The 12186-nt window shown below is 36.9% G+C and overlaps 1 protein-coding gene across 2 annotated transcripts in view; it reads left to right on the plus strand.

Annotated features, from left to right (window-relative positions):
• The window catches only part of VWA8 (von Willebrand factor A domain containing 8), a 182609-nt gene that overhangs the window by 73008 nt on the left and 97415 nt on the right, over nt 1-12186 (plus strand). For both annotated transcript variants that reach the window (XM_058824855.1, XM_058824856.1), the window contains exon 20: nt 2377-2448. In XM_058824855.1, coding sequence (XP_058680838.1) covers nt 2377-2448 — 72 coding nt within the window. The remainder of the gene's footprint in view (nt 1-2376; nt 2449-12186) is intronic.

A 12186-nucleotide genomic window follows, 5' to 3' on the forward strand; every position in this document is an offset into this window, starting at 1 on the left:
CTGATAGCATGATCTTGTGAAATACTTTGCTTTTAGGGGCCTAGTTTGGGTTTCCATACTTTCTTTTCCTAGTCTTTTTTGTACCTCATTTATAATTTTGCCCCAGAAAGGCTAAGCTACATGGGTATCACCTATTGAAGGTGATGACATGCCATGCAAGGGGAACAGATGACAGACTTCATCTTCCCTACTAACATTTCACGTGAGATTTTGTTCTGTTACCATTTTGATAAAGCACATAATTTGTGTCTGTTGGAAAGGAAATCCTGAGTTCTCCTAGGACTTACCACCTGCTTTGCTTTTTCCACCTTCTTGCTTATAGCTTCAGAAAACTGTAGACAAAACTGTGTTCAGATTTTATTCAGGGAACCTCTGATAAAATTGCTGCAGAGAACCTCTGTTAAAATTGCTGCTGCTCTGTATCTTTCTTAGCATAGATATGCCTGCTAAATGCTAAAGGAAACAGCAACCAAATACCAGTCAGGATAGGTGTTCCAATTTCTAAATGAATTGTACTCTTATTTTCTGTATTGCTACTTTGCAGTTTGGTGATTCAAGTGCTACAATGATCATTTAACAAGACCTGCTGGAGAACAAATTTTATTTGAGTTTAGTGCAGTGCTTTCTTACCTAAAGCTACAGAAATAAACTGAAAACAGAGAAAAAATATGTCCTCAGCCCTTTGTAGTGCTGCACAGTGTAATGAAACACATAGATTTTTGCCTTTGTATGTTTGGTCTTGAAACAATTCACATTACAGTGAAATTTAATATTGCCATAAAACATTGCTGTTGGTCCACAACAGGTGTCATAGGGATGGGAATAATTTTTTTAGGTAATATGCCAAATGCAATTTTCAGACAAGGCACTGGGGAACATGGATTGATAAAGGTGATGGATGTGTCTACTTACAACTCCTTTGCCTAAATAGGTAATATTAAATGTCTGCAGGTATCATAATACAATGCTAATTTAAGTCCTGGTACAAAAAAAGAACCAACAAAAGAAGAAGTATCAGTACATAGCATTTCTGGTGGGTAAGCTGCTTTGCAGGGGAACCATAATGTATGTATATTTGTTAATCTAGGATAAAAAAAAAGTAATCAAAAGGATGTATTTGTGCCTTAGAAATAAAATCTAAAATTGTAAGCAGTGTGTGTGGTAAACTGACTAACTAGAATTTCTCCTATATCTGGTCAAATTTATTTTTCTCAGTTATAAATTTCTAGTGCGTACACATGCAAAAAACCAGAATAATTTGCCTTGAAGTGCTCTCCTTAAATTGTGTGTTGAGCATTCAGTAGTCTTTTGAAATGCCTGGTTAGGATTTCACGGTATTAAGCTATGTTTACAAGAGTTTCTTTCCCCACCCCCAGCCTGTGTTCTAGAGAGATTTGGAAATTTAAAATATCCGTCACACAGAAACAAAGGGTTTTATGCTCAGAAATTATAAGCAAGCTGCTGATTTTTAATTTTTATATTAATCAAGTCCTAGAGATGAGATGATAATGTATTTATTTAAAGACAATCATTCATTTCTCTAAGTAGATTGACTGACCTACTTACTGATGACCTATTTTAACTAGATACAGTGGAGAAATATACATGACTTTATTGCGAGTAAAGTAGTCTGCATTGCCACATTATCCTGAAATCCTTTCTATCCTTTGAAACAAATCCTTTGTGAGAAGCGAGATAAGGTTAAAGGATGTACAGTGTGTACCTGTTATGATAGTGGATATATGCAAAAATATACCTCCAGCATTTTGGCTTCAATTAGGCACATATGAACTAATAATTAATAAAAATTTACTAGTTAGGCACATATTGTAAGATACATATAGACACTTTCAGACTTGAATATGCATATTCCTATCTTTATTTTCCTTGAAAATAAAGTTTTATTAGAACAGAAAAAGTATATTTGGTATTAAGTTAGACCTGGTGTTTAATGTTCAATGATATATATGTGTGTATATGTCTGATTCTCTCTATTTGGTTTCTGGAATCTTCTACTAGGATATTGCTGGAAGGTTGGCACAAACTAAAGAAAGTTCTTACAGTCTGGGTGACAAGCATTCAGCTAGGCTAAAAGGAAACGTACAAGGAATGATTACAGAGAATTAAAAGTATTTAGGGAAATCAGGCTCCCACAATGAGTTTGAGCAGAGGATGTAAATGCTTCCTTGTTCTTATTACTGGATATATTGCCTCTGCTATTATTGGCTGAGAGGCTCTTGGTATGAAATAAGTAGCTATAAGTAAGTATAAAGTTCAAAATATCTAGCCCCAAATGCTTGTTGTACCACTGTCATTAGTGAATGCATAAATCTGAGAGCATAAAATCAAGTGAAAATTTTGGGTTCTTTTCTCTAGCATATGATGGTAATGGAAGATATGCTCAAGGACTTTCTGCTGGGAGAACATCTTCTTTTAGTTGGTAACCAGGTGAGTGAAATATTTCTTGCAATGTGTAGAACAAACACGTTATTCGATAATATAATTAAATCTTTGTTTTACTTCTTTGTAATTGCATTCATTTCTATTACTGAGGTATTTGGCCCATTTTTCAATTCCTTATTGTACATTGTACAGGGGTTTTTATAGGCACACATTTGTGGAAAATGTAAATGCCGTAAATGTGTTGTATATGGCTGTCAGAGTAAAAACTGAAGGAATTAATCACAGAATATTCTGAGTTGAAAGGGACCCACAAGGATTATCAAAGTACAACTCCTTGTCCTGCAAAGGACTATCCTCAAGAATCGCATGCTGTGCCTGAGAGTGCTGACCAAGTGCTTCTTAAACTCTGTCAGGCCTGACCAGTCCCCTGGGGAGCCTGTTCCAGTGCCCAAACACCCTCTGGGTGAAAAACCTTTTACTGATATCCAATCTAAACCTCTCCTGACATAGTAATAGCAGTATGTAACATCATTAGCATTAAAATCTTCAGTTAATGGCTTTGGGTATTATTCTTGACCATGTATCAAACCACTCCTTTAAAATCTCCAGTGGTAGGTAAGAGGGGTACACTTCAGTATTACCCAAATCTTATTGACAGCTAAATACTCATTTTCTCTAAAAAGTAACAGATTTGTATAGTTCTTTGACTGGTATCTTTGGTTATCAATACCTCATTGTTGAGATTGGTTTTTGCCCCAAAAGTAATCTCCCTTTTGTTTAGCTGTCCTTAGCAAACAATAATTACAATAATTTTTTAGCAGATGTTTCTCTTTTTGTTTTGCAGTAGTCTGTAGAACATGTCTAACAAAAAGCACTAACGATCTAACCAACACGGCAATTAATATAAAATGCTAATTATTATTAATGTGCATATATTGAAGTATACTCTCATCTGTTCAGCATCCTTGTTATCAACTTGAATTTACAAAGATGGTTTATTTGAAACCTCTGTAGACTTTTGAAGGATAATGCCATCTTCTCCAAAAGGTTTAATCTCTTCATAAATAGAAATTTATCTATTTCATAAATGAAACAAGATCTATTTATTGTACTTCATAAACAGTGCTGTCTATGCCTGCTTCCAAGCTGGTATTGAAAATGTTATGTAGTACAGATTGCCTGCAGCAATTGCTGGCAAGGAATAGCAGGAGCAGGCTGAACCGTGAGAAAACAGAGGCAGGGACGGAGTCCTTAATGATAACTTTTGCAGTCCCTCAGTGCCAAAGCAAGAGTAGCAGGCCTGGGGACAGCAGCCATGGTCATCCAAGTGCTCAGTGGCTGCCAGACTGGTCCGTGGTGAATAAGGCAAGTCTGAGATCAAGCTGGGAAGTCAAATCAGCAGGTCCAGGCTGGGATCAGCAAGATACAGGGCCGAGCACAGCATCGCCTCAGTGCAGGCTGGGAAGGAACCAAGGAAAGGGCTTGAGTGTAAATGCAGCTCCCATGGCATGGGGGACAAAAGGAACCCCAGCAAAGCAGGAAAACCATGTCAGAGCTGACCTTCAATACAACAAGTAAAACCCTAGGTGTGGGGAAAGAGCTTGTTTATACCAATGGCAAATCAGAGCTCTGACACATGCCTCATTTAGCAGAAAAGTTTTGAAGACTATGCTAGTACAATTATTAGGATATAATGGATATTTCCAGCAGATGTATTCTCATTCTAATAATTTAATGCATGTCAGATTTTCTTCCATCTTTTGAGTCTCTACTTGAAGACAGCATTAAAAGATTTGACTGGATTGAAGTATTGGAACATATTGCTTTGATTCCAGACATCAGCTCAGCTGTACCATTAAGTTGGAAAATTAGTTGATTTGCTGCGCTTTCCCTTTGGCAAATCAGGAGTACAGTTGTTTTTTTTTAATTGCTAACATACTTTTGAGTACTTCCAGGTTTACTCTTTACAAATTTGTTCCAGAGTTTTTATGTGTGACTAAAAAAAGGCCAACAGGCCTTTTCCTTTCAAAATACTGTTTTTAAGTTTGAAGTGCTGTATTTGCCATTCTGCAGTCTTTTCAGTACCACAGCAATCATTCTTCATTTCTCAGGAATGATCACTAACCACTTAGAAATTCCTTGGCTAATTCCTTAAATATTTTACTGTAAATTTGTGGAGCTTGTGATGAATCATGTTCAAGTACTTTAAAAGCAACCACATTGCATCAATTGTGCTTTCATGCAGTATGTGTAGGTACCTCATTGAAGATATTAGTCTTTTCATAAATTTTTTGTAAAGAAAATTACTTTTAAAAAACATTATTTTTTTCTGTTCAGTTACTTTTATCAGTTCAGTCTGTATAAGAAGCTAGGGTTTTGTGATGCCTTGATATATACATCAGTGTGTACCTGTTTTTCCCCTTTGGAAAAAACAGATAAGTTTGAGGGGATACAAAGTACTGTTTTGAGTTCCTTTCTCTTAAGTGTCTTATTAGTGAACGAGTGAATCATGGAAATTCAGTGTAATAACTGAAAATTCAAATTCTCTGAACTGGAGTATTTCAAAACATAGGACTAACATCCTTTTGAAAGCTTGTGTCATTTCCTAGATATTTAATTGAGTTGGCATTTACCTTAGGACATAGTTTGGTCTTTCAAAATGATGACTAAGCATCTCCATTCAGCTGTGATTTAATGTGCAAGTTTGACCTGTAGTCTTTCTTTTAGAGTCTGGATTTGGTTTTGGTTGGTTGACTTAATGTGTTTTTCCACCTTTGCCTCTTCTATTTGCACAACACATGTACACACACACGATTCCTTTTAGCTTAAGACCTCTGTCTTTTCAAAGTCTGTAAATGTGGTTTCTTCTGTAACTTAAGAGCTGCCTGATGAGAACCCTTTTACCAAGACTGTTTTCAAGGTACAGACTCTGATGATTAGTATCAGTAAATTATAATTAAATTATCTTGGTGGATGTTGGGAACTGGCTTTCTTAATGAAATGGAGGAGAGTTTGAAGACAAATGTAAGATGCCAACAGATATTTTTAGAAGTACTCAGCTTCTGAAGTAAACTGCTTTACAACACTTCATTCATGTTTGTTCCCTGGGGCTTATATGGCCTAGGATTTCACAGTGTAAATGTTTTACATGAAATACAAATATTTGTTTACAGTGGTTGATGATTTACTTTGGATGTTAACTGGAATGTGTTTCCATTTTGTATACAAACAAACAGGTTTCTTTGAGTTCATATGATATGATATGATAGATATGAATTTCCAGCTATGAAATAGCTTCCAAGTAAAGGACATGCCAGTGCCTTAACTATGGGTTCTGATATTGCTTCCTGAATGAGCCTGTAGTCTGAGTGTAAATGAATCCATCTATGACCATCTACAGTTTTTCAAAGCACCTGCAAAGCAGCTTCTTCTTTGGCTGAGGGTAAGAAGCTGCATATTACTCTCACACCAGCGGGCAAAGAACAGCAAGAGCCCCCAGTTATTTCAAATGTTGCAATGACTGTTTATGTACTCATTAAATACAGGTCTTGCAGTAGCTTTTGAGCTTCATGAGACAGACTGGGTAGGGATTCTCACTACCTTGGAAAATTTTTCAACTGTGTTTTTGAGATATTTTTTCTGATAGACAATGTGCAGTTCTTTGACCACTACTTGCTGTCTTTTACTGTCTCCTTGGATTTTCTTTGGCAAATGCAAGAGAAACTATGTTAATAAATAGAATTTGTTTATGTGGAAAACCTTTGGAAATAGCATTGGCTGAAATGATTTTATTTCGTCTCACAATTTTAAAGGTTAAATATAACATTTCCAAAATTGTTGCATTTGGAGGTTATGTAAAGAGATGTGTTGGGTGCTTTCACCTTTATTAGTCATAGGTGAGGTCTTGGCAGCCATCATCTGTCTTTGAAGATACCACACATAGTATTTATAGTTACATAGGATCTGTGGCTTTCTGGATAGAGAAGGCTCACAATCCTCTCACTTCTGAATTGTTTTATTGCCATGAAATTGTAAAACACCCAGCAGCATGTTAAGCAAAATTGAGGTTATTTTATTTGGCATCACTCTGTTGCCATGAGTTATTGAATGAGCTGTTGAGAAGTAGAATGAAGAATTCTATGAAGGTGCTAAATGTTGTAAATAATCTGAAAGAAACTAGCATCACTTGTTTAGTGTTGATGTGAACCCACAGTAAGCAGAAATACATGAATTATGAGTACTATGTCCAGCCTATGAAGGCTGTGAGTGTCCTGTGGGTGGACTGGAGCATCTCTCTTACGTGCAAAGGTTGAGGGAGCAGGGCCTCTTCAGCTTGGAGAAGGGCATCTTGTCAAATCTTTGGGGTCTTGTATACAAATACCTTAAGGGTGGGTGTCGAGACAACGGAACCCAATTCTTTTCAGTGGTGCTCAGCAATAGGACAAGGGCATCAGGCACAAACTGAAACACGGGAAGTTCCATCTGAATACAAGATAAAACTTCTTTACTGTGAAAGTGAAAGAGCATTGGAACACGCTGCCCAAAGAGGCCATGAAGTCTCCTTCCCTGGAGATTCTCAAAACCCTCCTGAATGCAATCCTCTACAACCTGCTGGTAGGTGAACCTGCTTTAGCAGGGTGGTTGGACTAGATGATCTCCAGAGTTCCCTTTCAACCCCAACTATTCTGTGATTAAAAGGACTTAGAAATGTAATGGCATTCTGGTACATTTGCTAATATATTTCCCTGACAATGTAATTTCATCCTTTCTGCTGCCTTTCTTTAACTACGAGATCAATTTACATGAATTCTTGGGCTCACACTAGGAATTTATTTTATTCTTGAAGAATTTAGTAGGACAAATGATTGAGTCTTTCTTAAAGATATTTAAAATGACGTGCTTGATTAGATCTTTTCTTCTAATATAATATTTTCATTTCTAACTCATTGTGAAATTGAATTAAGTGCAAACTGAGAATGTAATGATATCAGTCATCAAAAAACTTGAAATAGCAAATGCTTGGCATTTCAACATTTATAGAAATAAGTCTTGTTTTCCTGCTTAAACTTGTTTAAAAATAGACAGTTTCTTCTGCAAGTCAAGAATGTACTATCCCAAACCAATTTTTTATTATTATTGTAAGCATGAAGAAACTGAGCTCCAAATAAGTTAAATTGGGCCAAATACAATGATATTTCTTGTCTAGGGAATTAGGTATGACAGTTGTGGAAAACTCGGAAAATATTCTCTTTCACTTGGTACAGTCAGTGTGTACACATCTGAGAATAGGCATGCTTCTGAAATGTGTCTCTGCTTACAGTATTGCTTTCTGCCTTTACACATTAAACTGGAGAACCAGAATTTAAAAATAAACAATGAATTGATTTTTCTTTTGGATACTTCTTCTCACAGATTCTTTCCATCATATGCTTCTCTCCATTGGACCACAGTTATCTTCCCTCACTGGAAATGCAATGATTGTATTTAGCCTGACAGGTCTCTGGTTCTCCTTAAAGTCAAAAAAAGGCATCAGCTCTTAAGCTTATCTAGAAATACAGTCAGAGATGCATCCAAAGTATTCCATTCATGATTCCTAACAGGGAATTAAGTTGACTCTTACGGTGAAATTTTCTTCTTTTGCTGCCACTATAATTTTGGTGTGCCCCAGATGATAAACTTGCAATAAAAAAAAAAATCAGATCCTGAATCACAGAACACTTACTTTTGTAACTGATGAATATTTAGATTGCATCTGGGGCAGGAGTTAAAATCACCACTGCTTTTGTATTTAAATTTGTTGCTTGTTGCTAACATTCAAGCAAGGTAGCCGTGATAGGGTCGATTGCAGTGGTCCTCTGGTAGCAATGTCTAGAGTCTGCTGGTGGCACACCTTCTGCAGATATTAAAATGCATTATTCACATTTGTTCCAAGCAGGGCTTCTCAACACCTGGAGTGTGTGAAATAATTCTGCATAGGTACTGCGAGTTGCTTTGGTGATAATAGAACATTTTTTTAGAAACAGAGACATCCTCTGGTCTCAAAATCGCAGCCTCAGCCATAATTGCCTCAGCAATACATGCATTGCAAATGTCTTTGTTAACAGAAACACAAAAGCTGTAGCCATGAAAGGTGGTTTGGTGCCAGACCCAGGGTTAGAAACAGAGCATTATGAAAAGTGTTTTCATTTTCTTTATTTTCATTGTTCAGTGAAAAGTTTCTGTGATAATGATAATACAACACTTTCTGTGACGTTAGAAACTGAGAACCCTGACATGAGGGCTCTGCGTACTAAAATTGTTAACTCAAATTTGTCTTTCGTTCTCTAATAATGCAATTTTAAAATTAATTGTAAAGTGAAACTTCTTGAAGTGAAAAATTGATAAACTGCTTTTTTACCAGTTTCAAAATTTGTTTCATTCTTTTGTAATGAAAGAGGTGTTCTGATATGGAGATGATGTGATTGCAGTGTTTCAGCTAAAGGGCAGTACTGAACAGCACAACATGGCAACCTCTTCAGCTGGTTCAGTATGACCTGCAAATCATTTAAAAGAAAATAAAAATGAGGCATCCTGGTTTAGATTTTTTTTTTTCTGAAGAGGCAGATTGTTAATTTCAAAAACTTGAGTCCAATTCCTTTGGACTATAACTTTATTGTCTTTATTTGGGCTGTGCAAGGGACGAATGTCAGTTGTCAGTTCTGCATCCTGAATTGCAAAATGTCTCCTGGGACTTATAACAACAATATTGTTTATATTTGAAACTGCAGCTTCTGCTAGGAAATTAGGCCATTTCATCCTTGGTAGCAAGTATTTACAGTGTCGGTTAGAAGGATTTTTAACTAAGGGATTATTTTGCCTTCTAATTGCATAATTTCTTGTTTGTTATTCATTAGTGCAGATATTTACTTCCCATTTTTCTATTTCAGTTATCCCATATGTCTGATGGAGGAAAAATTGTCTAATATTTGCTTTCTGAAGTATTTTTATTCTCTTCAGCTGAAACACCAACACAGATGTTCTTCTCTCTCTAATTAGCATATGTTTATATTTCTGTTAAATTAAGTAACTGCAATAGTGTGTATATAAATAGCACACAGCAAGTGTTAATGGCAAACTGGCTTGTCCTCTGAATGTTACCTTAGCCTGCAATAATTGCAAAATTATATGAGATTATGTTCTGAATCCAGTCCAAGTTCAGCTCAATCTTTTAGTATGTTCATATGAAAGATAGTTCAGGTTATTCCTGTTTAAATTGTTTGTTGCTAGCAGTGTGGGTGTCCAGAAGATCCAGCTTGATCTTTGGCAGTAAGGGCAAAGGAGGTGACTGTTGCCATTTTTGTAATTTCTTGTTTCTTGGCTGCCTGTAACTAGAGTTGGTTTAGTTTTTATTTTTCCAAAATGTGTTAGCATTTTCCACATTTCTTGTTCGCCTGAAGAAGACTACTATACATGTACTCTTTATCCCATGGAGGTAAGGTGAATTTGTAACAAACCTGCTGTTTTTGGCTTTACACTAATGCATAGTACTTGAGGAACAAATTCATCCAAACTCTTGGTTTTTGGAGTTTCTTAATAGTGCTAAAGAGCCTTCCAAATATCTTTGGTCTCTTCCTTCCTTTCTGTGATATTGTAACTTCTCAGTGGAGTAGCTGAGACCTAGAGGAATGGTAACTTGTCATGAAGTAGGAATGTAGAGGGCTGGAATGAAAAAGCTTTGAGGAGAACTTTGCTGCAGCTACTGTTGCCAACCAAAGATTTTATGTGGTACACCACAGCCTCTGTGAAGGCACACAATGTACCCTCTGAAGCAGTTTAGTCTAGAAGTTAGGCAATGTTAACTTGTTTATAATAGCTAAAACCTGGTGAGAATGCCTTTTGGCTTTTAAATACTGCATGCACCTTTTAAAAATGTATGATGTTCTGAAATTGAAGTAAACCTAAATAAAAGGAAATATGTGGAGAGTGTGGGGAGATGCACAGATAAAAAGGAAGAAAGGGTGAGATGTGGTCACGGCACAGCTCCCATTGACTTCACTGGGTTACTTTGGTAACTAATTTTTTTTCTTTTTAATTACAGTAACCACTTTGTGTAATATTAAGTATGTTTTCCATTGATTCAGTATGTTGATATATTTCATCATCTTTGTACTTGCCACAACTGGCTGGAGTCCCACTCTGCACTGAAACAGGATATGCAATCTGCTTGCAATCAGTGCAGAAACTTTGTGCAGACATCTGCCCAGCCATCTTTAGCTCTCTTAGGAAAGGAAGCTGCTTTCAGCATGGGTGTTTTGTGCTTGGCATTAGAAATGCTCCTGTTTATTCACCCATTTATGATCTGACTGAAAGTAGCAGGAAACATATGTGAATAAAACTGTCTGTGTGTGCCACTAGGGGATTCTTAGCCTGTTTCTGGTTGCTTTGAATGTCACTGATAAAATTTCTGAACTTGAATATTTTCTCCCAAATGGGTATATCCTATAAGTTCCTGCAAGATCCTATGAGCAGAATTGCATCCCCTGTCACAGCAGTGGAGAACTGTTTCAGGTGACAGTTTTCAGAAACTACTGTGAAAGGTGTTAAGTGTGTTGCAGCTTCTTACTACACCTCTATAAAGCTGTAGATTCTTCTGAAGTAGATTTGTGAGGAGGCGTGTGGTAGAGCATTAACGGAGTTGGCTCTTCTGTGTGGGAGTCAAGTCTGCAGTAGAATATAGGTAGTTCTATTTTTGTCTCCTCTGCAGTATTTTTTCCTCTGCTCTCATGGTGAGAACTCTCCTCCTGTGATTTCATTATACATATGTGCATGATTCTCCATTCTTACTAATGTAGCAGAGGAAAGAGAGACTGTGGTCCCATTTTAAGAAGCTTAAACAGTTTGCAATTCAGCAGCTGGCAGTTAGCATCACTCAGCTAGAACTTAGTGTCATAAATGTCATAACTTGCAGCTCTGAAGGCTCCTATTCTGTTTCAATGCCAAGTGAAACAGATTAGTGGAACTCAAATTGGTTTAATCTAATCTCTTTTATCTTTCTTTGGGTTATATTTATCTTCTTTACACTGGCGTGGACTACTAGATACATTCATGCAGTCAGAGTGAGAATCTCAGCAGAGGGATAGTGTCTTGTCAAACAACTTTTGGCCGGTCTATGATTGAGTTTTTCTTTCTGCTGTTTCCTTTTTCTTTGCTACCTGTAGCACTCTCACTGGCATTCTGAGCTTCCTGCAGCCACCTACTTGCTGTAGGGATAAGAATTTCTGCATGTGAGCTGTCACCTTGGTCTGTATCTACATTAGCATTTCAGACCAGATCTAGAATGTACTTTTGAAGGGAATTTCCTTACTGCAGTTCAGTACATATCTATCTCTCTTAGGATGAGAGTGAAGTGGATGTTCCCCAGTAGCCCACCTAATTTGTGGTCTTTGATAATTCCTTCCCTGGGACTAGGTTAGACCTGGACTGAAATATCAGTTCCTAAAATGTTTAGGACAGGGCACACCAGGGCATTGCCAACACCTAATTCACTGCCATCATTTTCCACAGCTTGCTAGTGCAGACATCCTTCAATAGAGTTAGAGATCAGTTTTATCTACAGCTGAATTCTGATTCCATCTGGGCCTCTTTTTGTAACTGCAGTGGAATGTGATCAGCAACTATTACCAAGGCTGTGCCCAAATTCCATGTGACAGTTACAGGATGTGTCCTATGACCACCAAGAATTAACTTTGCCTATTAAGTGCAAGACAACTTCCTAGCATTGACATTGCAATACCTTTGTGAAAT

This window comes from Ammospiza caudacuta, chromosome 2 (assembly GCF_027887145.1).
Source record: "Ammospiza caudacuta isolate bAmmCau1 chromosome 2, bAmmCau1.pri, whole genome shotgun sequence".
Lineage (NCBI taxonomy): Eukaryota > Metazoa > Chordata > Aves > Passeriformes > Passerellidae > Ammospiza > Ammospiza caudacuta.